This window comes from Aspergillus pseudotamarii, assembly GCF_009193445.1.
Source record: "Aspergillus pseudotamarii strain CBS 117625 unplaced genomic scaffold BDV38scaffold_11, whole genome shotgun sequence".
In the NCBI taxonomy this organism is placed as follows: Eukaryota; Fungi; Ascomycota; class Eurotiomycetes; order Eurotiales; family Aspergillaceae; genus Aspergillus; species Aspergillus pseudotamarii.
In genome coordinates, this window is record NW_022475025.1 from 213,318 (window position 1) to 238,888 (window position 25,571).

Consider the following 25,571-nt stretch of genomic DNA (forward strand, 5'->3'; position numbering starts at 1 on the left):
AGATGGCGCTCCCATGTCAGAGTTGCCAGATGGAGTCCGCGGATGCATGAAGCCTTTTATTTCTTTGGTTGATAGCCACCTAGCCCCAGACTAGTTATACTCCATTCTTTCCCCACTGCCCCAGACCCATTTTACCTTTCCCCGTGGGGTACATATCAAATGCGAATCATGTTCCTCCGATAGACCAAGGTAGGGGACCCACGCCAGCCAAGAATAATTCTCTAGGCTGCGGCACTGCGCGAGAATCAATACCCGATGCGATGGACAACCGACAGAACTGGGGGAAGATTGTTTTGCCACGCGGAATAAATTACTCTCCTTGTTCGGTCCAGAGGCTAAATGGCCTCCAACACGGGTCCAAGAAGAAATACGACCCCAGATTGACCTCTTCCTCCGCATTGATAGGCGTCTGGGGTCAACCTTAAATCCCTGGCAGCCCCACTCAGGCCCTTTTCTGAGGCAATTCTTTCCAGCGGGGCTTATTCCCTCTTTCATCAAATCTTCTCGGGTTAATATCCGCATTGATTATAATGTAGCAAATTTCCCCGAGGATATCTCAGCGCACCAGGGTTCCCGACAGTCTTCGGCACGTTCCAGACAAGCCAAGACGGCTTTCTCCCCACGTTCTGTCCGCTTGCAGCCAGTGAGGCACAGTGAAGATACGATTAGGAACTTATACAAGACAGCATGACATCATTCCAGTTATCTCTTCTATTGACATATCGGGCCCCAAAGTGGGTATGGGTGGATCTTCCCGGGTACCAGTGGGTATGGGAGTAGAAATCCAATCAAAATTCCCTCAAGATGCTAGGTTCTCGTTGCATTTGGTGAAATCGGGGTACTATGTAGAACCTTGATCATTTCCATCATTTCATTCTGCTCAAGAGATGTCGACTTCTTTCCTCAACTCCTACCCCCCTTGGCGATAGCTGACCGGCAAATCAGATTATCAACTGCACAAGTTCCTCCGCGTGGCTTTTTTCCCATGGGTAACTCCTCTCAACCGCCCGAATAAGGCTCTCGTGTTCCGGGCTACGGACGCGAATGCTCAACTCGAATGGAGCTGGGTGACTGATAACTCCTGTGGTAAACTCGGGGGTAACGGGGACCTCTTTTCCATTTCTGACCACATGCGTAATGTTGAACACAGCCAAGGACCGGGCCACGGCAAGGTAAAGATTGGCAGCAGCCAGGTGCTGACCGGGGCAAATCCGACGCCCAAATCCAAATGAGAGTAAATGTGGATCATATTCCGGTGTTCTTCCATTGACTCCCAGAAAGCGCTCCGGCTTAAACTCGATAGCATCGTGATATAGGTCTGGATCGTGAGCAATGGCCCTGTGTGTGAGGTATGTCAGCAGACAGCGCCGGAGAGATACGAAGATCGCTAACGCACCAGATGTTGGGAACCAGGATCGCCCCTTTAGGAATGAGGTAGCCCTTGTATATATCGTCCTCGCTTGACGCATGTGAAACTCCCAGTGGAGTCACTGGGTGCCATCGGAGGACCTCCTTCACCACAGCATTTATATATGGCAGATGGTCACGGTCAGACATGTCGGGTAGACGACTGGTTCCTACCACACGGTCGATTTCCTCCTGAGCTCTCTTCTGCACATCCGGATTCAGTACCATAGCCTGGAAAAAACATGCCAACGAGGAGACACTCTAGGGCAGTTGTTAGCTGCGCGCACATATGAAACGTTTGGCCGGGCAGAATGTACTGTTTCGGCTCCTCCACCATAGAGCGATTGCGCAGACCACTTGGCCACGATCTCCTCCTCCGAGCCTGGTTCGACATGGCCGTGCTCCAGAAGAGTCGATACGTACGATGGCACCTGCTTCTGCTGCTCAAGCTGTCGGCGAACAAACGCATAGGGCACGTCCCTCATTGCCGTCACCCTTTTCTTGTATGCCTTGGCCGTCTCTTGCCAGCCGCTACCTGGAAACCAGCTTGGTAGGTATTTCACTACAGATTATCAGTATATGTCCTGACAAGCATTGAAGGTCTCATACACATGGGAATGAAGTCGACCAACCAAGCGCCCGGAAGGACCAGTTGCGAAAAGTCCTCCATCCCCTTGTCGACCAAGTCAACCAGAGGGTCACGCGCGTGTGGTTCAGTGACATAACCGTATCCGACTCTCAGAATGATGGAACCAGCTTCCCTAGACGTATGTGAGATACTTTAGTGGTCGGTTCACAGTCTGAATTTTGAACAACTCACTTCCTGATGTGCTGAATCAGATCATCCGGGTTTTCAAGTGTACGAAAGAGGAGACGGTGTGTTTCCATATCGATAATCTTGTGGTATTTGGAAATTGAAGCAGGAGTGCCCATCTCTTGATGCAACGCCTTCCGATACGCGCGGAACCGATTGTTGTACGGCAGCAACCCAAGTGTATCCTCCCAATCTGTTCTACCAAGCCAATTAGTCATATTTCCCTTTGAACTTCAAACAGCTTTGGCTGCCGCACATTTCTGCAATGGGCAGCTGAGGCCTGGAGGAATGCAAGCCCGAGCGCTTTTCCATGAGATCTGTCACGGTCTGGCGGTCGTTCAAGATGATGATTGTTTGTCCAAAGATCGTTACCGAGCTGATCGGCCCTACCCAGGAATCCTGTGGTTAGTGCTTTGAAGCCTTGTCTTTCCGGCTTGGAGTATCGCGTTACCATAGAGTTCCTTATGCTTGAGCCAGTGCAGCCAGTCGAGCGTGCCGGGTGACGGCAGATCCAACAGGTTGCCGATAAAAGGCTTTGGTGTAGGCCCCGGGGGGAGCCTTTTCAGAGTCTTCCCTCCCCCCAGAGTCCGTCGGATAATATAAAGGCCAGCGAGGCCCAGAAGAAGACTGACTATGAGTAACATGGCAACTGCAGTCCGATGTAGGAAGCACGAATTTCATGGTCCGGGTTGGGGGCGCGATTCATTCTTATGGAGCTTCCTCAGCCTCAACCCTAGTCAAAAATATCTCCCTTCATTCAGCTGAGCATGTGGTGGCAACGCATTGACAGGGGGGTTACATCGCTTTTGTGATAATCCTCTTTTGTAACACGGTGGTTGGTTCGATCCTGTACTTGGTGGAGCCGATCGTCTGCAGGATATATGAAGAATGCGCATGTATGCAACAGGGGTCTAAGTATCCTTTCGCTTATCTACCAATGTTCCACACGACTTTTCACGTAGAGGTGGCTGTACAATTTCGTGCTTCAACTTACTTTCCATTTCCTCCTTGGTCTACTTTAATTTTAGCTGTGCAAATCATTATCAATACAGTTCTGTCATACACCCAAACCTAGGTCGGTGCTATGATAAATCGAAGCTCACGATACACCAACATCTGACCTGGATTCATGATTTGGCGATCGTTCTGCGAACCATACATTAGCCTCTGTATTTCCCCTCATCTCTGACGCAACTCTTCAGGGACGTTACTACCAGCCTCATGTAATCCCCGTCGCTGCGGGCCGAAATTGATGCGGGATGGGCAAGACGGTGTTATTCGGACTTGATCTTATGATACAGCCTCAGGTCGTATTATTGTAGGAGGCAACCCGTATCCTGGTATCAATCGTAAGATTCTCATTTTGTGCGTTATGTATGTATCGTACGAAGAGCGCGGGCACTATCGTAAGGGTTTCCAAGCGCTCCACATCGGCCTTCACCATCGACGGGCCGACGGGCATCAGGATCCTCTTGAGCCACTCAGAACAGAGACTACGAGTCGGGGGTCCACTATCTGTCATGATTCCAACTCTGTAAGGAATAAAGAAGAGCGTAAAACAACAATAACCTTGCGTGTCAGGAGCACAGGGCCGTACTTTTGTCAAGAGCCAACGCACCCCTTTTCTTCGCAAGCGTCCTCTGTCTTGGTTCCGTCGGGTCACCAATTTTTTTTTCTTTTTTGCCCTTCTTCTTCTGCCCGGGAAGAAAAGCTCAACCAATGACAACTCCACCTTGTAGGAAATCTACCAATAAGAGACTCGCTGTTTCCTTCGACCGCGTTACCCCGAGGATGCATATGTTAGTCGCACAATGCTGCTAGGGTGGATCCACCGTCTGCCGTAGCCCAAAAGGAGTCCAGGCCTCTAAAGTGTGTCCTTACGGTAAGGCCCCTCTATAAACAACCCCGATATAGGAACTCCTCCGTTATAAGCAATTTGAATCACTTGCTAAATTAATTATTCCGTCGTTCACTCTTGCCACGTATCAGCCCCACTAGGCCATCAAAGGCGTTAGTGCGGGGACGGCCCGAGGTTAACTTTCAGCCAGTCTGGAATCTGGAGACAGGAAACCTTGATATGAGGAAGTACTCCGTAATTTAGCGGGCTTTCTGAATTGCTTTTGTTAAGGGATTGCTCATGGTGAATTATCTATGCAAGTCCTGCTTATGTAGTATAAATATACGATACTACATACAGATATCTAGTAACTATGTCATGACGGTAGGTGGTACTAAGTACGTCTCTTAATACGCAGAATTATATATCTTGCTTGACCCTTACTAGACCGTGCAATAATCCACCAAGAGCTTAATAGAGTTGTCAACGATTTCATAGGCACTGAGAAACGCACTTAAATACTAATCACAACTCACCTATATTCTAACTACAAAACTGGTAAGATCATTCAAAACAGTACAACGCAGAAAGACCCTCATATGCCTTGGTTGGCGAGTCAAAGCGGATCTAGCGAGCGGCCGACAATGTCTGGGGTGAGGATGATATTGCCCAATCCAGCCGTGTTACTCCTATAATACTACATCAGCTCAATTTGAATTCCAAGCTGCTTAAGATCAAGCCCTGGTCTTATTGTTTTAACAGTCGGAGATATGATCTGTGCATATCGGACGGCCATCTCCACCCGATATTCCTCGAAAGCTACTAGGTAGCGTGGAAGTGCAAACCAAATTAGTTTAGTCTGCTACTGCATGAAAAGGTGGACAAGCAGCTACAATATACCAAAAGGCTGATGGCTAAAGTTGATGCGAATCCCAAAGACACTCTCCGCATATAACTAGTCAGCGTGGAGACCCACGTTCCACCTCCGCAGTCTAGTGGGATTTTGACAACTCACTCTTCAGCCTTTGCGTAAACGCCACTCGCGTCAGAATGCATGAGATACATTATACAATCCAAAGACACGTACACACTCTCCCAATCGCTGACGACAGTGACGCAATGGTGTAGTGATCAGATACTCCTGTTATTAGCAAGTACTGCTATAAAAGCATAGCGTCCAACCCCTCACTCACCAGGTCACAGATCACTGAACAAATCTTCGTACGAAGATAATCTTCTAATCTAAAATGGCTTATGTCTTGTATTACACCCTGTCCATCTCTGCCTCAGACAAACCTAGTGTAGAAGTGTCAGTTAACAAAACAACAGTGACAAGGTCTTAGATCCACCACAAATACCTCTCACCACCAACATCCCGGGCGACAATATCTCCGAAAGCGAAAGGCTCCAGGAACACTTCAACGGCCGTCTTTCTGCAGGGTGGAAAGTGGTCTACCGGCAAGACTACTCGAAACATGACAAAGTCTTCCTCTGCTCGGACTGGGCGTATCTTCGCCTGAAAGATGAACTTCTACCGAATCAGGTGTTCCCGTACGACCGTTATATCTCTGATGATACCACCAGTTACTCAGTTGTTGAATATGCCAAGAAACTGAACGCGGAGTTTCAGCTGGTCGAATGTAAATTTGATGATCCTAATCGGGTAAGTTTCTGAGCACTGGCATTCCATTTCTAGTTTCTTGTTGATATTCTTGGTTTTTTACTTCCGTAGGTATTTACTTACTGATGGTAAATCTGAGACAGATATGTATTATTTGGTCTACCCCTAAAAATGAAAAATCTGTAGGACATATACAGGTCAAATACAACGGAAACTGGGAGAGTAAGCTCTCGACTGAGTATTGGGTGATTACGCATGGAGAGGATGATTTCGTATACCTGGACAATTGGAAATTGGAGAAAAAGCGTGCGTTCAAGAGAAAATAGATATAAACGTGATATACGTTTATTTGATGCTTGATGGAATCCATGTTCTCTTGCAATAGGGTTCATTCTCATCTGACCTTCCTGGTGCGTCACTATTGTTGGGATTCAAAAAACAAGAAGCATATTTGTTTTATCAAACTCTGTCATTAATATCTGTTGTTGTATGTACAGACGCTGTAAATTAACAACAGAGATATTGAATATCCGGAAAAGCATGCAGGAGAAGACATGTGACATGTTCTTCTTGGCAAGAATGGAATCTGGAGACGTCAGTTTGGTTGAACGTCAGTCCAACTCAGAATTCCTGGCGACGCGATACCTAGTCTCGGAAGATGTGGTCGTGGTCTCCGATAATCACTTTTTTATGGCTTGTAGAGTTGGTACGCCCATTATGGCACGTGGATGTTCACAGAGTGAAACCCGTCGTCACGATCAGAAATGGAACCCTGCTTGGTGTACACAATGCCCGGTACCATCAGGACTTCTTCCTTGGAATTCCATATGCTCAGCCTCCAGTCGGGGGCTTTCGATACGAGCACCCACAGTCGCTGAACGAGTCGTGGGAAGTCCCGAAGCAGGCTGATTCTTACGGATTTTGGTGTCACTCCGCGCCTCTCTCTCTCCCAGGCTACACACAGAATGGGTTTCACCATGAAGAAGATGAAGACTGTTTGACTCTAAATGTTGTCCGCCCTTCAGGAGTGACTCCCACCTCTCACCTTCCCGTTCTTGTGTACATCTATGGAGGTGGATTACAAGAAGGGGGTAGCGCAGACCAGCGGTACAATATGTCTTTTCTTGTACAAGAGTCCGTCAAAATGGGCAGTCCCACGATCGGAGTTAGTTTCAACTATCGAGTCTCTGGATTTGGATTTCTGTCCGGTCGCGCGTTCAAGGACTCGGGCCTCGCAAACCTTGGCTTATACGACCAACGGAAGGCACTACACTGGATCCAAGAGAATATTGCCGCGTTCGGGGGAGACCCTACGCGTGTCACGATTCAAGGAGAGTCCAGCGGAGCTTTATCCGTTGGATACCATCTTCTGGCGTACGATGGTCGTGATGATGGACTTTTCCGAGCTGCGATCACTCAGAGTGGCGCTCCCCTTAGTTCAGCAGCGCTCATCCCGCTGGACGAACAGGAGCAGATGTATCAGGATGTTCTCGATGCTACTGGGTGTGCTACTGCAATCGAGGCCATTGACTGCCTACGACGAGCACCAGTGGAAGCGCTTAAGGCTGCATTCCAGCAAAGATTCTTTTTTCCTGTTATGGATGGAAAATTCATCACCGACTTTCCCTCAAACGCGCTCAAGCAGGGAAGGTTTGTGCAAGTGCCATTGCTCATCGGGTCCAACTTAAACGAAGGGACAGGGTACATCGCTTCAGGTATGTTCGGTCCTGTCAACTCACCGACCGATTTGAGAGCTGTGATCACCGGGTTCGGAGCTGGGAAGTATCTTACCAACGACACCCTCAACGAGATAGTGGATAGGTATCTTCAGTTACCTATCCGTGAAGTCCGCGCTGACTTGGGGACTGTTCTCATCTCCCCTAGTTCTCATTACGGCTCCATGTATGGATATAGCACGCTCTACATTGGTGACTACCTTGTCAACGCCCCCAAGCGGTATAGTGCTCAAATGTGGGCGGCACACGGGACGCCTGTCTATAGCTATCTCTTTGCCGTTGTCCCTAATGGCTTAACCCCTCGGGTCCTCGGTGCTGCTCACTTCCAGGAGGTTGCCTTCGTGTTCAGGAACTCTGCCGGAGTGGGGTTTACATCTCCTCCCCTCCGTTCATTTGATAGCCAAACTGAGCGCCGACTACAAGATGTTAGCCACCAGATGACCCGTATGTGGCTAAGTTTTGTAGGCACGTTATCTCCGAACAATCACCAGAGTAGGTTACTTTGCTGCTTCTCCCAGCCAGATTACTCACTACATGTAGTGCCAGATTTCAAGACACAATGGCCAGTATATCAGAAAGGCTGGGGCGCAAATTTGGTGTTCCGTCTTGCAAGTACAACGGTGGAGCCTGACACCTGGCGGTCGGGGATTATCCAACGTCTCATTGCCGCCTTTGACGAGTATAAGTTCTAATTCAAGAGCTGTGGTAGATTGTGGCCGTCATTGCCGCAGATCTGGAGAAGGGACGAGAAATGACCTTGGTCTGAGGTGACAGTGATTGGTTGGTGAAGTAATTGATGTGGCAGGCAGATAAGTAGGTAGGTCTGCCGCTCAAAGAACTACGAGTACTCCTTTCTTGTTTATTTGTTTTTAATCCATTTCTCTAGCTTCTCACGACCTTAGGTCATATGTAGCCCCTTAGCTAGTGCGCACCATTCCGTTGGATATGTATATTTTGACATCGTTACCACATGCGCCGTCCCTGATTAAGATCTTCCTCCTCATCTTTCATTGCTGACGCGATGACGGCTCTGACAACCTTAACACCGAGTTTCCATGCTCTTCGCGCATCTCCTTCAATCTCCGGACTACATCATAGAATATGTGACAGACTACCGAAGCTCAGACCCGCAGCCTCAATCAATGTGCGACGTTGTTTATTCCACGGTGTACATCGAAGCGGCATATGCTCCACTATTTCACACGCAATGCCACAGTCGCACAAATCACTAGCAGTCCTGCCGATTCGATGAAGATAATTATTCAGTCTGGCGTGTCCCGGTGTGAAGGTGAGGAAGCATAGATGCTTTCTCCTAGTCCAGGCTATCATAAAGTATCTTCGTATGGGGTTCTTGGGAGAGCCGAATACATCTGGCGCGTAAACTGGCCGGCGATCGAACGTTGGAAGTTGTTCTCCCCCCAGTAATGCTTAGCATTCGCCCGAGCCCATCGCAACGCTGGTAGTCGAAGGCACTTTGGTGTAGCGGTAGTGATTCTGGGTCCTTAGAAGCGTGATTCTATTATAAGTCCAGAAGAGACAGAAACCGGCGAAGGCGGCGAGGAGGAAGCCACAGAAGGTGAGGAACATCCAGTGTTGGCCCATCTTTGTTTTGTTTGTTAGCGGTAATCAGTGCTCAGACGGCTAGAAGTTTTGGAGTATGCTTACCCAGAAAATCAAATGCGCGTCCTTGCCGTGCCAGCTGTTTCCAAGGTGGTGGGTGAAGAAACTCCAGGAGTACTCCTGGTACTCTTCCTGCATCAGAATGCGGACACGGCTCATCTCGGATATGTGGTCTTGTATATACTCTTTCCAGATCACGGATAAGAATAAGGGCCCAGTCGAGTACATAATGGTGATGTAGGGGAGGACCCAGTGGTGGTCATGCTGCTGGAGCATTTGGATTACGCGCAGGAAGAAAGGGTGCTGAGGCACCGAGCCCATTACATTGTTGGAGATACCGGTGGGTACAGTGCGGCGCACCCACGCGGGATAAGCGAGCAAAGGATCCAAGCGACGATTGCAGCCCTGGTAAGAGTTAGGGTATCTGTATCGAGAGTGACTATTGCTAGGTAGTTAATCGTACATCGTCCAAGTCAATATAAGTTCCACCATAGTGGGCCAGAATGAAATAACGGATCGAATCTGCGCGCTGGATGGGGTATTTATAGCCATCAAAGGTCTCCAGGAACCAGGGGTATTCGGCGGCGATGAAGTCGCGCGACTTTTCATCGGTCCACAGCTGGAATAATCGTTAGCACAGATGTAGATATACGTCAGATCAGGCCCCACAAGGGTCGTACAATATACTCGTAGTCCGGGTGCATATCAATGCAACTTTGCTGGGCATTAACCCATCTCTCAGGAATGGTCTCATTTTTATAGGTCTGATGGATTATCTTAGGGATGATCTGGGGGAGTTGTTCGGCAAAACTGGAGTTTGGTGACGGCAACTCGGCGCGGTGAATCGCGTCAGCAGCGGCATCTTCGAAGAGCAGCGATAGCAACGTCGACACACTGCGAGCCAGGAGAATGAGAATGACAAGGTTGATCAGGAGAAAAATCAAAAGACTGCGCCGCATGGTAGTGGTTTATGGTGATCGAGCCGAGAGACAATTCTAGGCCTCAAGATCTCGAGAGTAGCGTAGAGCGTGATTAGGGCAATTGTAACGCTGGGTCATAGAGTCAAAAAAGAGACAACAATACTGCCAGAGCCCAAGGTCGATCGCGAGACGAACCATTCTTAAGGATTGACCAAGCAGTCTCAAGAACAAACCGAACCTAAAAATAGGAATGGACAACCTAAGTTGTAAGCTTACATTTCCTTCGCTGGATGTCCCGCTATATGATCGCTGGATGCTCCGCCCGCCGCCGTAACCCCACATAATATGCTGACCGATAACAACATTCTTAGACCATTCAAGTACTCAATGGATTTTGGTGACTGTCCCGTGGCTCGCAGATACGTCTTTTTGCCCTGCTGCCTATTTATCAAGCCAGTCGCCACTTATGTTAGGATATCTTCCATTGAGGGACGACACTGGGTTCCGGCCGCGGAGAACACCGAGTCGCATCATGCATAATGGCCTGTGTATCGCACTCATAGTTGTGTTAACCGTTGTATTTTCGTTATATTTGTTAAACACGCACCTTCAAGATCTTGACGAACAATATCATGTGTGCACATACATGCGAGGCTGGATGTGCTGGCATCGGCCAGGACTCTTTCAAGGTGATAAGGCCGTTCTTCATTCCCAAGCCTGAGGAGTCTTTGGAAATATATACAGGGAGACTTTCCTGGTAGGATTTTATCTTTTGGTGCATGATGAAGAACATCCTACTGACCTGACTCTACAAAGAGAGCCCTCGGTTATCTGTGTACACAGCTTGTCCATACGCGCACTCAAAACCCACGATCCTGAAATACAAGTTTCTGGCTTACGGTGCCTCAATCTATCGAATTGATAGCTAAGAGGGATTATTATCTATCACCGACCTTTGGGCTTATTCATTGTGCTTGGGGTAGCATTATATATATACTTGCATAAATTCGATGCTCCTCTTACTGTTTGGTTATTATTTGGCTCAAAGTTCCTTGGCTGTGGTGCTTGCATGCTTAGCTCTAGATAGTAAAGGCGGAACCTAATATCAACATTTGTATAATGATTAACCAGTGGGCAGCGCAGAGAAAAGGAAGAAAGGAGGAGATCAAGGTAAATACGATAATATTATCATGTGGAAGACAAGTACGTAAACAAAATATGGAGAGCCGCGAGTATAAACATACAGTATCTATCAACTTCTCTCGTTTCGTCCCCTCTCGCACCTCACTGCCCACGCCTTAATTGCGACGACCAGAACCACCAGCGACATAATGAAGGCTGTGAAGCCCATGCCCACGGTGAAGGTGAACATGGCGTCCAGCTTATAAAACTCCATGGCTTCGATCACTTGGCGGGCCTATGCGGGGTTAGAAGGGCAGGCGTATGGGATCTGCGGAAACCACTTACGCTGAGCATGAAAATGAGCCCCCCAGACATAAGACAGAATCCAGTCACAATCTCGGTGGGAGGGCGACCCGGGAGGTATGAGGTGGGTGGGCGCAGGAACAGCAGGATGTATGTCATTCCACGAGCAATCGCGAATCCAACGAGCATATTACCCCATTGCTTATGCACCATAGTCGAAGTCATGCTGTCCTGGTGGTGCGATCCCATCATCATACCCAGCAAAAGGATGATAAGAGCTGGCATCGGGTTGAGGGGAACACCCTGTGACTTGGGAGGCTGCCAGTTATCAGTGTCGGATTCATAGGTAGGGGGTCGTAGTACGCTGTTGTTGAGCGCGTCGCGAATGCGCCGGGATTCAAAGAGCATGCCGACAAGGCCACCACCAAAGAACATAATAGAGATTGAGACGTGTTGCAAATCATTCGCTGTCCACTCTTCCCCCCAGCCGGCTAGATGCTCTAAGAAGACGTTGGTAACACCATATAACCAGATGACGAACGACTCTACAAACTCGCCGGAGGGAACCTTTGCCTTCCAGCCAACAACGCTTGCTGGGGGCTTTTTGTTCCAGGCCCATCCTAGGTCTGCCCAGGCTCCGGTAAACCGACCAAGAGTGAGAATACCATACCAGAAGAAGATTCCACCTTTAATGAAGTGTGCCAGACCGTTGAAGACCTCGTTACCATGGAAGATACCACCATAAGTAACACCTCCGGTGGTAATAGCAATAAAGCCAAAGGGAAGAATGATCCGATCAATCACATTATAACCAATATTGAAACTGCGTAGAACGTGGTTCGATACCATTCCCGGCATGCACTTTAAGAGGAACCGATGGACATTGGAACTGTACAACCAGCCACGCAGACCAGAAGGCTTCGCATAGAGCTCCTCAGGCTTTACAAAGCTGTCATCCTCGGCCTGCGACTCGCAGGATGGCGATAAAGGTTCAGTCCCCTGGCCACTATCGCGGGACCACCGGTATTCGTGTATTGCTCTACTTGCGTAAAGAGATTCATTGTCATCCGTAGCGATAGGGAGAAACGGGGCGTGATTGAGAGATCTCGATTGCGACTGCTTGGGCTCGCCATGACCAGCATACGCAAATATCAAGGCCAGAACGGCCTGCACACCGATGAGCCATGTCACGATCCAGCCGATTTTGTGATGGGCGTTGTTCTCGTACAGATCGGGGGTCTGGCGATTATAGATGATGCCAAAGAGCAGACCAATGGTATTAATGAATAGAAACAAGAACTGCGACGGGAGTGCTAGGCGCGAGCGGCCAACGCTAAGTACGACGGCTGTCGCAGAGTTAGTCCGGACTTTTCAGTACTAGAAAGTAAGTAGCTTACCCGCAGGTAGAACAAGGCACCAGCCAAGGGTCATGAGCGCAATGTGCGCCAGAATGGTGCTGGAGTGCTGTCCATAGGAGAAGTAGCTCATGGGACCTTCGCTTTGAGTATTGGCTGAGACGGAAGCTGTTGGAGCAGTGACACTTGGGGTAGTGTGCATATCCATGCTTTCTTCCATGTCTATCATTGATTTATCATCATTATGCGCGATTGCAAGGGGCGCCAAAAAAAGCGTTGCATAGACGGCTTGACTTAACAGCGGCATAGGCGCAGTTAAATTATTGCGAAGCTCATGCAAAGTAGTAAGAGATTTGCGGTAATTGAAAGAGGTTGAAATAGAGGCAGAGCTTCGATCGGCGAAAAAAAAAAAAAAAAAAAAAAGGTCGAAGCTCTGTCGAATCGTGGCGTAGCGATGCTGCCAAATCCCAGAAATTGAAGCTCCCACGACCATGGAACACCTATGGACTACTCAGATGCGATCTAAACAGGGTCACAGTTATAGGAGGACCGAGACTGACAGCGGTACTGGGTGGTGGTGGTCTTGAGACTGGGAATGATATAGGGCTGAGAGTGAAATGGAATTATAAGTATAAGATACTCGGCTCGCTTAGGACCCAACGATCGCTGGATGATTTATCGTCAGCTACAACCGCACCGGTACTAGGCAACACAATTGCTCTATCCGACCGGAGCCGCATCTCTTCCAGTATGTCTTCCAATGGTGTAGTCTCGTCGAGACCAAGCCCTGCGATGCAAAGTAAGTTGTAAGTTAAGTCAGGCTGACATAGTGGGCCCTGATTCCAACACAGCCAATCAGAAGTGCCAGCGATATCACGCTGGATGCAGCGATGCTGATCGGCTCGTAACACACGTCATGTCCAGGAGACGCAGCGCATCCACGTCGTTGTTTGAATCAACCTACATTTACTGATGGAGGTTTACTACCGTGGCTAGTCAACCAGCTAACCTTAGTCAGTCGAGATGGAGAATATTCAATATACAGCGGCTCGCTCGCTGGCAAATTCGACCTCTCAGATCAAGCCGCGCCGGGCTGGCGTGCCTTGTATGCGATGTCGCCAGATGAAGGTGCGAGTCAGCAGAACGACCTGTAGTTGTTGCCCTTGCAGCCGAGGCTGCCTGTTTGAAAGGGAATTAATGTCTTTAGGTGAAATGTAATGCCAGTCAAAAATTTCCTGCATCTTGCTCGGCTTGCGAAAAAGCAGGCGAGCGGTGCTCTGTTGACCCTTCGTTCAAGAGGATTTCCAAGAGAAGGTATCGTCAGCCCAATTCCTATAGATTTTATGCCCGTATTTTCACTCTAATGAAATATACATAGCCTGAAGCGCCGCCGTGGACATGAAGAAGGCGACCCTCCTTACAGGACGCCCCATTCGGAGGGATCCGGTATAGAGCCGACCGATTTGTCGTCGACTAGACAGCATGAACCTTTACCTAGTTTGGATTCTTCTGTAGCAAGCATAATTGCCGAATTGCGCCTTGGCGGGAAGAGACCTGCTCGGTTTACCCATGAGGCTACCGGCGTCAACCTCACATCCAGTGTGGTGGCAGAACTGCTAGAAGAGTACGGCGAGCCAGTGGTGTTTTTCATGTTCTCCCGGCTCACGACCCTTCCTCTAGGTATTATTCAAATCTACACCCAAGGTTCCCGCTGGTGCTTGACCCTGCCACTATAATCGATAGCTACGAGAAAGCACCCTTGTTGTTCTGGAGCGTACTAGCCATTGCGAGCAAAGACTCCGAGAAGTATGCATCTGACTACCCTCGAGTACAAATTCTTGTAAGGCAATCGGTAGCAGACATCCTCCTCCTCGGTACTCGGTCCATCCAGCTTGTGCAAGCTTTGCTTCTACTTTGTGTGTGGTCTTTTCCTCATGAAGATATGAACAAGGAGCCGTTTTCAATGTACGGTGCACTCGCCATTTCTATGGCACGGTCCCTTGGTTTGCATCGCCCACAACATCCATTCCTTTTATTTGCTGCAAAGGCATCGGAGATCGGAACCACGGAAGCTCGGACGTCAGCCTGGCTGTCCTGTTTCATCGTGGATCAATGGTAGGTAGGATTGCTCGTGAGCTGTTCCCGGGCTCGCTGATTCCTCCGCAGGCATACTGCAAGATTCGGGGTGCCAGGTTCCATCAGGGTCGACCACACCATCCTTCAGGCGCTGAATGGTTCGACGACTGGGGTGCCAATGACTACGAGGATTCAACTTCACATCGCTCTCGTCACCTCAAAGATTTCGGCCGCCCTGGGAGAATGTGAGACCTCAGCCACCGGACTCACGGCAGATCCACTTCCGTTTGTGCGGGTGTTTGAAACTGAGCTTTGCATGATACAAGACAAATACGCGTGTGAATGGTCTCCTGCCGATGAAGTGTCCTTCCTTGACGCGCGGCTGGGCCTGTACGCTTACATGCTCGATCGTAAAAAGACAGAGCCCCCGAAAAGCCTTCATCAAGAGAATGAACTCATCATCCAGAGCAGTATCACGGCGAGACAGCTCTTAATCGTCCTGACAACATTTCCCGACGCACTGAGGAAAGGGACATTCCACGTGTTTCGCGCTGCAAGCTATGCGGCTTTCTTCCTCCTACGCATTCTTGGGACCGCACCCAGGCAGTGTATCGATGAGACGGGTATCAGAAACATCATCCGACAGGCTTTCACGCTCATGAGGGATTTATCTCAGACACCGAATGACCGACGAAATCAATGTGTACGCGTGTGTAGAATCATCGAGCACATGATTGACTACGAAGACTGGAACAAAGACACACCCTTCGTAGGTAAAGCTGAGTCTTTTATGGCGAATAACTTTGTTGCCGATGTTGCGGCCAGGGGTATGATCAAAGCTGCCAAAGCGGAACGCGAATCCCGCGAGGCCGGGGCTGCAGGAGTTCCGCCGGAGGTCGACTCACATTTTGACTTCGACTTCTCGATATGGGATCCGATGGGATGGCCGGTGAACTGGCAGGATGGTGATGACCTACTATTTCTCAACGAGAATATTGGTGGATCCTCGTGATTAACTCGATCAGGCCGATGAGATGCTCTTCAGCTCCAGGGACCATGATGTCTCTGCAGACCACAAAGTTGAATGAGCTCACCTGACGTATAAGAAGAATTGTACGTGTTCGCTCGTAGATACTTTGAATTCAATGGAATTCATTTAATAAGTTGACAATATTAGGGCTGTTCAGTCGAGTATCGTGATATTACTTGTAGGGAAGGGGTAATACCAAGGATTATAGGTAGACAGCCCCAATGCCATGAAGGCCCAAAGTATGTGTGAGTATAAGTCACTGTATTCATCCTCAGGACCGACAAAATCTTGGTCGATCGACGAGCTTGACCTTGTTGGGAGATAGTCTGAGCATAAAAACCAGGGCTTATTGGCGGAAATACGCCACAAGCACGCAATTAACACTGCATGTGTCGTAGATAGCCTTGCATGTACGGTCGTAACGAATAGGATAATTTCTCATTGGCTCATCGTTCATAATATAGCAGGTTAAATTCCTATCATAATTGTATGGCCGCGCGCGCTTGTGAACGTTCGGTCTTTTAGCTTTGCAGTTACAGCAATGTTGTCGAGACGAGGAGCGCAATAGGCGACAGTCAATTTTGCAGATGGAGAGCAAAATTGGTATAACACTGCCACAAATCGGAACATTATTGTCAGCTTTGCAGATGCTGAGAACGTATGACCAATTACAACAATAATCCGTAAAGTCTTTCCGGAAGCCCATACAACGCGTGGCACTGATGCGAAGTAGTGGCTGATGCATGATGATCTTACGAGTTTAATTAGTAAACATGTAGGAATGAGGATCGCTAGAAATGCCGATATCTGCGAGAGTACGGGGGGTTAATACAAAGGCTCTCATGATATGTAGCCCGCATAATCCTCTATTTTAGTTCGACCTGCGGGGTTGCCTTCGTCTGTATAACTATTGAACAGGTTATACCTGAGTAGGCCGATGTATTCTCGTGAGACACTGAGTTGCCGCGCCCCTGCGCCTCAAAGGGAATCCGTCTAATTAGCGACGAGATATACGCACTGTCTGTTGACGAGCGCCATGACCGCGAGCTAGACATATTTAAACCAGTCCGAGCAATAGATTTTACCAGGATCATTGACCCCAGTCAGGTTCATGTGCTTGACAGCATGTCAAAGGCAGGTGACTGATTTGTCCATATTTCTAGACACGACATCTGTAAACATTCTCCGGCAGTACTTCGGCGCTGGCGGAATGAGACTAGGATGCGACGTATCCCAGGATGAGGAGTTTACAAGAGCAACCCGCACCATCTGGTTAGTCACCCACTGTCAATGCAGCGCTTCTATATTAGTCATAAGTTTCACAGTCGTTTTTCCTTGCTAACCTGGTTTGCTATGAATCTAGCCGCAAAGCTTCTCGAAGACCAAGAATTTTGTTGCGAAACTGTCAAGGTCGCATGATCGTTTGCTCCAAAGCAAATTACTAGCGGAGGACCTTCTCTCCCGAGAGGCCTTAATTAATCTCGGAAAAGGTATAGTGCATCAGAGACCATGTTATCTTTTGCGTATAAGCCAATATCTGATAGTCTCTCGGAAACGCCGGTGAATGTCTATGGCTGGACTTGAGCGCTTACCTTCCTCGCCACGAAACTAGAGGGGCTAGGCTGCGCAAAGACTGCTCACAGACCACTTCTCCAAGCCTGGTATGGTAATGTCGACTACCGAGCTTCAAGTGCGAGGGGATTCCGTTTCATATCTTACTTTAACTCGGACAAAGGCATCAAAAGGTAAAGCTTCCTTTCTAGAACGCGATATCGCTAACGGGAAACATAGATATCACGCGTCCTAGCGCAAAGGGTTCTGGATATGTAGTAAATATTCCCGATCCAATGATCATGACAGAAAGAATGACAGTTCTTTCAACCTTTGATTAAAATCGTCTCAGGATATTAAGGGTTGGTTGCTTATACGTCGATAGACAACCCTCTCCATAACAGATTAGCAAAAGCGATCTGGCTGGGGTCCGAACTTAGGCAAAGCTTCGGATCAATCTTTCATAAAACGAGCAATGGCCACTAGGAGAACCATTCTTTTTGATGAGGACTTTAGTCGCCGGGTTGACCGAGCGCAAGCATCATATCACCGCGAGATTGTGTTCATCCTGTGACCCTGAAGATCCGATTACGAATAGTGTGCTAGAGCGCCCGACCGGTATCCCCACGTCGTCGATGCGCATGTTCAATGATCACTGAAGGATGGACAGTGAGTTCCAGAAAGTCAAAGAATGTGGTCCAATTTCGTAGTTCCTGTGTTTGGTATTTTTGACTTGTTGACGATGTTTGTCTCTCGGCATCCTCTTTCACACGGGCGAGTCTGGCACTCCGAAGCCCTAAATTAACTCGATCCTCATTGACTGACTTGTTCGCGGCGAATGTTCTCGTTACACGTCACGACATTGAGAATCTTACTGGATGAAATGGACTAAATGGGCCGTGCAGCACCGCTTGTCCGTAATCGGCAAGGATATACCGAGTCGATCCTCAGACAACCCGACAAGAGCCGAGAGATTCTCAACGGACTTGCCAGCGCACTGATCCTCATTGCTACGGAGTACTCTCCTGCGGAAATGCGTTGCAACCTTCGACCAATCCCCGGTAGTACCGATATAAACCCCCGCCAAGTTCACTTCAATCCAACTTGCGAAAGCTAGAGATATACCGATCCTAGTGCACCGGACAACCCCAACCCCGCCTTTCGCCAGTCAAACGCGACAAATACACGAAGCACGATGTCAACCGCACCAAGACCGCCGACCTTCCTAATTATCCATGGGTCATGGCATTATCCCGAGCTGTACGGTACCTTCTGCAAGGCCGTCGAAAATCGCGGCACGGAAGTTGTATGCCCCCGCTTACCGAGCTGTAGCGGAGAGCTCCTCCCGACAAAAACCATCGAGGACGATGTCGCCCTGGTCCGAGACATAGCTCAGTCCCTGGTCCAGGAAGGAAAGGAGGTTTTCGCAGTGATGCATTCATATGGCGGAATGGTCGGCACCGACGCTCTTGCAGGGCTGGGGATTCAGCGTTTGATATACCTGGCAGCGTTTGTACCGTTCTCTGGGAACAGTCTTGTTGATATGTTTGGTGGTTCTTTGGCCCCATTCATAGTCTGTGTAGGTTTAATCCTGTTTGCTCGTCTTACATTTTCCCAGCCATATTGTTTAGACGTAGTTTGCTGATGTCCACTCCGTGCAAACCAGGATGAACAAGGAATGTTGCGGGTTCCCGATGCTGCCTCGGTCTTCTACCAGGATCTTCCGGACGACGAAGCCACGTTCTGGGCGGAACGACTTGTCCCACAGCCAAAATCTGCACAGGTCAATCCAATCACCCATGAAGCGTATCGTAACATTCCCGCCACCTATATTGTGTGTGAGGACGACCAGGCCATTCCTGTGAGCATACAAGAGAAGATGATTTTAGATGTGCAGAATGCGGGCGTGAGCTTGGACGTTATAAGGATACCCGCGAGCCATAGTCCCTTCTTGAGTACGCCTGATTCAACTGCCGAAATTGTGGTCAATTTGGCTGCAAAGTAGTGTTTGAAAGTCCACAACAGTCAGGGTGAAAAACACGGAAGGAAAAAGATAAGTTAAAATTAAGAGTAAGGGATTGAGAATAAAACCGACTATTTTTACGCGGGAACCTACACGAAGCCAAGACTTGTTTCGTGGCCCTTGGAAGACAATCGCAGAACTCAGGGTTTGAGAAGCAATCAGAACTGGTGGTTGATAGCGCTTGTTCATGTAGGCTTAATAATCCTAGAGCGATGATTAGCGACCGATGGTTCATGTAAGGAATCAGTGGCGAGATAACTAACGCATTCCTCCTGTCCTTTTAATGTGGTTCAGTGATTGGGTTGGCACCGATCGAGCAGTGATGGGATCTGGATTCCAACATTTTCTTTTAACGCAACTAACGCGCACAGTTCCAACGCTCTGGGTCTGATGCCCAATAATCACAGGAATCCAAGGATGCGAAAAGGCGGCTCCAGAGATATTCGTTACCGACACAAAGGAAAGTCCACGATCGGAGATTTTGAGAGCGATCCACGACAGTCTTGGCAAGGTTACCGCTATTTTGTCGGTCTAGAAGGCTTGCTTCAGGGACGCGGATTCATGGAACCCACCGGGTTTATTTGCTTTAACTGGAACCAGTGTCAAAGAGGAACCACTTCAGTAGAGCAATATATGACGTGTCGCTTCTTTACTCATTTAAAAAGTGCTGATACACGGTGCTAGAATCTAGTGTAGAGAGGGTACGGAGTACAGTGCTACGCCTCTTTTTGTTTTCTTTTTTTTTTTTTTCTTTATTCTTATTTTTCTGCCCCTTCCCGCGGCAAAAGATAGTCAAACAATTTTAACCCTACCGCTAGGGACGAAATTATCGCTGCGGCTCCGGCGCCTTTTCGAATGTTAGGCTAAAACTGATAACACCAATATATAAAAACTGTAGAACGCCCCCTGGGACTAAAATAGACAAAGAACACCAGCTCTAACCATGGATTATGCTATTCTGGAATTATTTGATGCCCTTGTGATCTCTACCACAACCATAGATCCTCAAACAACCACACACGACGAAAGCTGCGAATTAAATGAGGACGGCATTACATTTGGAATGAATGACGGTCTATTAGACATTATACGGCGAATATCGTCCCTTCACTTTCGCTCAAGAACCGGAAAAGTGAATAACTCTACGACAATTACGGAAGCTGTGGGCATATGGCAGGACCTAGCGACATGGCAACCTCCAGAAACTCTGCCCGGTGAACAATACCAAGAGCTATACGATTCTTACACATCAGCCCTGTTTACCTGGCTCTACCTCATTCTGCACCCCGACAGTATGTGCGATGGGAAGGTCCAGTCAATGGTGGAACAAGGCGTTGTGGCGATGTCGGCTATCACCGTTCTCGAGCTGTCACCATATCTGCTCATCCCACTATTTATTCTCGGCGTGGCCAGTGTACAGGACGATCATAAGGACTTTATCAGCGGGCTCTTTGACCATATCGAAGAGCAGACCGCGTTTGAAGAGGTGGAAGTATATCGCACGATGGTGGAACGCAGTTGGGAAAGCCAAGACCAGGGAATTCCGCGAAGTTGGGAGTGGATCAAATGGCAGGACGCAGGATCGGCAGGGTGACGGTTTTTCAGATCGGCTATTTCATTGTACTCGACCAGGTCGAATTGGATGTCGCCGTATCCTCCTTGCAGCGGCCGCTAATAGCGGATCAGGCAAAATATCAGCGAGAGACTCTGACGAAAGAATGAAATTGAAACAAATTAGACAAGAAAGGGAAATGGCAACATGGACAGAGAGGGGTCACTGGGCGTATCACATTGGCATGCTGTTACATACGGACGCGATATTATGCAAATGATAGAAAGATATAATTATCACCTTGAGTATGAAATCCCATGGAAAATATGGACCTCACAACCGAGCGTAGAATAAAGTACACCCGATTTGCACCACAATAGCCAGAGCACCCGTATTGACAGGCTGCACCGACGACATATGGTAAAAGGAATAACCTATCATGATCGTAACAAGGCTCTCATATTGGAGAGGATATGTCTTGGCAGCGCAGGGGTCTGTAGGTCGGAAACCCAATTGTACAGTATCGTCGTTGTCACCTGGCTCTGGAAGAGGCAGTTCTATTGCCGGTAGGTAGTTCTGGCCAGATAACGGAGATTCACATTCTTGAAGACTCGCGCAAAGCGCGCTGAAGGCGTTAAGTACCAAGACACTGGCAGCAAGGTGTCTCATTAAACCCCTTGCACAAATGACTCAGGGATTGTGCACTCGTCACATGGCTGCTGAGAACAAGTCCGGTGCTATCATTTGCCATGGGTGATCTCACTTCATTCTGTGTCACGATATGTAGCACCCTTGCCTTTGTTGAGAGGGTGTTCATGAACAATAGTGACCGGAATAGCCCGCGGCTTGTAACACGGAAAACCAAATATATCCAATGTTTCATTGCACAGAACCAAGCAGCCGGTTGGCAATTAGATGTGACACTGTCCTGTAGCACCTACTCCTTGGATACAGGTTGGTTCAACTGGGGTGGCACAGCTGTTTAACCACAATGCGCGGTCAGACGGCCACGGCCGAGAATCGTCCATGGATCAGGCCACGTATAAGGTCGCATGTCCCGGATTGTAGACACTAAAAGTGACAGACCCACTGCAACAACTCATTACCATGTTCCTGACGCTGGTACGTTGGGGATCTGTGCTTCATCAGCGTGGATCCGCACGCTTACATTGCTACCAAAATTGTTCGAAGCGCGCTTTCCGCAAAAGTTCTCCAATGACAGTAGGTAATAGTGTGATGTCTCGGGTCTATGCACAGGCATCTAGCTCCCACGCTCCCTCCACGGTGGAGATGGTTCGGTGGAGACAAACACAGTGGACTGTGACGCTAAGATACGGTGACACATAGATTAGCAATCGCTTAGCCTTGATGGGCTGCAGCTGATTAACAATCCAAGTGACAAGCAACGAGTGGTACTGTATAAGAACTGGATCTCGTAATGAATAACTGCGTTGCTCTTTTCTGCGAGTGTCCCAGAGTGCAGTTAACGCGTGTCATAGGTGTATGTGGGCCAGCTGAATCCACCGATAAGCGCGGCTATTAAGAGACCTAATCTGGGCAATTAGTGGATTGCAGAATCTACAGCAAACGATTCATAGTTACTCCTTATCGCGAAAACAGCTAGTTTAGACCAACGTTTCCATAGTTCTGGAACGTACCTTTTCTTCTCCATCATCATGTGCAAATTCCTATGACTCTCTAGTTCCTCTCATAGTGCGGTGCTATTAGGGACCCGTTCCATTGCCTTGGCCATGTCGCCCTTGGCAGCCTTTGTTCGACTGGGGAATCCTGCAAACTTCATGTGTTACACCATAAAGTATGTGTTATGATGATGGCACAAACTCTCGTTCGTATCTGAACCATGTGGGGGACATTGAAGTTTCTTTAATCGATCACCCGCTGATTATGCCTGTCATGCGAGGGTTATGGAGCGCCTACAGATGCCTAGCATCGACGAGGCCTACTACAGAAACTAGTTAACACAAGTTCATGCTTCTTTGTCGCATATTCGATAAGTAATATCCCATGGTGCACGCTGTCGCCCGTCGCATGAACGCTCGGATTATGGTAACTGTTTCACTTTATATGACAGCTATTTCTAAACTCGCCAAACCATGCCCATACTCTGATCGTTCATAGAAATCTAGTCCTCTCTATCAAAATTCTTCATTCGTTAAGGGTAGGAATTAGGTAAGTAAAACATTATATATATTGACGTATTATAAATGCATAGCAGCTAGCAAACCAGGGGCACGCTCTAGCTCAGCACCAAGGGCTACCTATCAGCTCCGGATTCTATAACTGGAATGTAGTCGTTTTCTGGAGGTAAGACTAATAGTTAATCTGCAGAATATGCGCATGTATAGACAATAGTCAGTTATACAAGTCTCTTCAATAATTCAACCACTGTTCACCCACACATGGTAGAGCTAAGTAGATTCCCTCCGCGGATTCAGATACGATATTAGTATTTATTAGCCACTAATAGTACTCAGCGGAGTAAAGCATAGACTGCTTTACTGACCGGGCTTGGTGGAAGATAATTCCGGTAACTAGAGTTGATCGGGTCCCCCGCTAAACCCGCCTCGAACCCGGTAATTTCCCGGGTCGGGTTTTATCTCGATTGGTGCGGGTCAGGGGCGGGTCCTAGATTTTGGACCGGAACCCGATCCGATATCAACTCTAGTTTTATCACAGATGAACCTCACTCCTTCCTAGGGAACCAACTGTTCAAGACTACGGTCAAAGTAGGGCAGCAGTCCAAGATCTCATATCAAAATATTTCCCACCCGCTTCCTGATGCCGTTAAGAAACCTAATGTAGGCTAGACTCCGTGACAATAATTTTTCGTAATCCAAAAGCATTGATTCTACGTGGACGCATCTTAGAGCTCGTCATGACTTGGCCAAAATGGTGTGCTTTGCGAAGCAATCACGCTCTAACTACCTCCTCTGCTGTTACTTACATGATTATTAAAAAGACTCAGCCATTCAACTTCACCCGGTTCATTATTCTCTGCACTGGTAACTATATTGATAATATTATCAACCTACAAGGTAAGCGGATCAGGTATATTGGGTGTCATTTGGATGTTGTTGGACGGTTTCAAGTAAGGATATCAAACTAATTTCCAATAGAGAAAGATATTTCTAGGTGTGATATCAGGAATGTTGTCAACGACCAAGAGAAGAACAAGAGAAATAGCATGTCAAAGAGCAGGCAGATCCAACAATGGCCGCCCAGATCCTTATATACCGCCTTGACTGCGATGCCCTAGGCAGGAGAAAGCTCTACAAGGAACCCAATTTCAATAGTGGCTGTTGGGGGGCGTGGGTGGATACTTCGGCGATGCTGAGCTGAAAACTTACTTGGCTGCTTGACTGCCCCCCGCCCTTCAAATCCCCGCAATTCAGCTCCGTATGTGATCAGCCCAAACACAGCCACCGCATATCGATGCCTTGAACTATTCGCTAAGAGTGACCCAAGCTGCGGTGGCCGCCAAGAGCTGCATTTACCCCTCCATGATATTTGGACTCAGGGAGGGCTGGCGGGGTATTTAAGGCACGTCGCCCTGTTGAAGTTTCTCACTCAGATCAACAATTCCTCCACTTCAATTCCCTCCCATTATATATATATTTTCTTCTCGAAAAAAGCAATCACCACCACAATGTCCTTCCACCAATCCTGCCAGCTCATCCGCGTCGAAGTCCGTGACGATGGCACTTGGCTTCTCGCCGCCGCTCGAGCTGGCGACAACAGTGTTCTCCCGGCGGAGCTTAGACTCGACGACCACATTGGCAACTCGGATGGTGAGTCTGGGCCATACATAATTCCTTTTTAATATATTATTGCTGAAGAGGTTCCTATGTATTAGGTTATTTCACTTGGGATGGATCCAACTTCACCCGAAGTGCTGCGAACATCGACTTGAGTTTCCGTGAAGATGGTGTTTGGTTGGAGGCGGATCTTAATGGTGGGCAAGGAGAGCGCCAGGAGATCAACCTCTCCCACCGGATTGAGAACCAGGATGGCGACCTTGTCGTTGTTGTAAGTTGGCTATGAAAAACCTTTCGAATCTTATTGTAATATTGTCGTGCTGACTTGTGCCTTTCGTTAGTAGTAGGAGGAATAAATCAGTGATACAATTACAGCGCATCCTCATTTCAGTCCAAGTTGGTTACATCTATTGTTGCTAATATTGGGCTGTGGAATACCAATAGACTATCACGATAGAAACAATAGCTGATATGACCAAACTATCTTTAACAACCTTCGTTCGGGCAGATCTCTGTAGATGTTATAGAATTACTTATAGACTGCTAGACATCGCCTTAAGAAATGTTTCTATGTATAATCTATAGTTAGTTTTATTGAAATGATATAAACCTCCTGGTTAACCAAGGCTAGGCAGAGATTATATACCGATTGTTTTGGGCTTGTTTTCACACGCAATATTGAACATAATCTGCCATTCGGCTAGGAGAAGGAAGTGTAAGTTGAACAGTTTAAAGAAATAGCGCCAACAAGAAAAATCTAGTATATGTAAACTTTGTATAAATAGATATAAATTATTATCTCTCTATATATTAAAAAATCAAGATCTG

General features: G+C 48.0%; 7 protein-coding genes across 7 annotated transcripts; 4 read left to right on the plus strand and 3 right to left on the minus strand.

The window, feature by feature from the left end:
- Nucleotides 1–941: 941 nt before the first annotated feature.
- On the minus strand, nt 942–2,865 carry BDV38DRAFT_279977 (cytochrome P450; the record flags this gene model as incomplete). Its single annotated transcript, XM_032059179.1, has 7 exons — nt 942–1,338; nt 1,397–1,668; nt 1,725–1,969; nt 2,017–2,168; nt 2,228–2,419; nt 2,478–2,607; nt 2,673–2,865. The coding sequence occupies 7 exons, from the start codon at nt 2,863–2,865 to the stop codon at nt 942–944; spliced, it is 1,581 nt and encodes a 526-aa protein (XP_031916539.1).
- A 3,472-nt stretch (nt 2,866–6,337) lies between these two features.
- On the plus strand, nt 6,338–8,206 carry BDV38DRAFT_290193 (Alpha/Beta hydrolase protein; the record flags this gene model as incomplete). Its single annotated transcript, XM_032061428.1, has 1 exon — nt 6,338–8,206. One exon carries the CDS (start codon nt 6,338–6,340, stop codon nt 8,105–8,107), a length of 1,770 nt encoding a protein of 589 aa, XP_031916540.1. The 3' UTR covers nt 8,108–8,206.
- A 637-nt stretch (nt 8,207–8,843) lies between these two features.
- Nucleotides 8,844–9,994, minus strand: BDV38DRAFT_279979 (glycosyltransferase family 32 protein; the record flags this gene model as incomplete). The annotated part of the gene is made up of 4 exons (XM_032059180.1): nt 8,844–9,017; nt 9,081–9,440; nt 9,499–9,654; nt 9,716–9,994. The coding sequence occupies 4 exons, from the start codon at nt 9,992–9,994 to the stop codon at nt 8,844–8,846; spliced, it is 969 nt and encodes a 322-aa protein (XP_031916541.1).
- Nucleotides 9,995–11,207: 1,213 nt separating this feature from the next.
- BDV38DRAFT_279980 (Ytp1 family protein) lies at nt 11,208–12,943 on the minus strand (the record flags this gene model as incomplete). The annotated part of the gene is made up of 3 exons (XM_032059181.1): nt 11,208–11,372; nt 11,423–12,726; nt 12,778–12,943. 3 exons carry the CDS (start codon nt 12,941–12,943, stop codon nt 11,208–11,210), a joined length of 1,635 nt encoding a protein of 544 aa, XP_031916542.1.
- Nucleotides 12,944–13,758: 815 nt separating this feature from the next.
- BDV38DRAFT_279981 (uncharacterized protein) lies at nt 13,759–15,823 on the plus strand (the record flags this gene model as incomplete). The annotated part of the gene is made up of 5 exons (XM_032059182.1): nt 13,759–13,863; nt 13,943–14,049; nt 14,114–14,359; nt 14,416–14,850; nt 14,902–15,823. The coding sequence occupies 5 exons, from the start codon at nt 13,759–13,761 to the stop codon at nt 15,821–15,823; spliced, it is 1,815 nt and encodes a 604-aa protein (XP_031916543.1).
- Nucleotides 15,824–18,587: 2,764 nt separating this feature from the next.
- BDV38DRAFT_279982 (alpha/beta hydrolase) lies at nt 18,588–19,397 on the plus strand (the record flags this gene model as incomplete). Its single annotated transcript, XM_032059183.1, has 2 exons — nt 18,588–18,971; nt 19,059–19,397. The coding sequence occupies 2 exons, from the start codon at nt 18,588–18,590 to the stop codon at nt 19,395–19,397; spliced, it is 723 nt and encodes a 240-aa protein (XP_031916544.1).
- A 938-nt stretch (nt 19,398–20,335) lies between these two features.
- Nucleotides 20,336–21,592, plus strand: BDV38DRAFT_239762 (uncharacterized protein). The gene has a single exon (XM_032053803.1). The coding sequence runs from the start codon at nt 20,359–20,361 to the stop codon at nt 21,007–21,009; it is 651 nt and encodes a 216-aa protein (XP_031916545.1). The 5' UTR covers nt 20,336–20,358; the 3' UTR covers nt 21,010–21,592.
- Nucleotides 21,593–25,571: the final 3,979 nt, after the last annotated feature.

Coding starts and splice junctions, on each gene's coding strand:
- BDV38DRAFT_239762 (XM_032053803.1), top strand. CDS start 20,359: ATGGATTATGCTATTCTGGAATTATTTGATGCCCTTGTGATCTCTACC.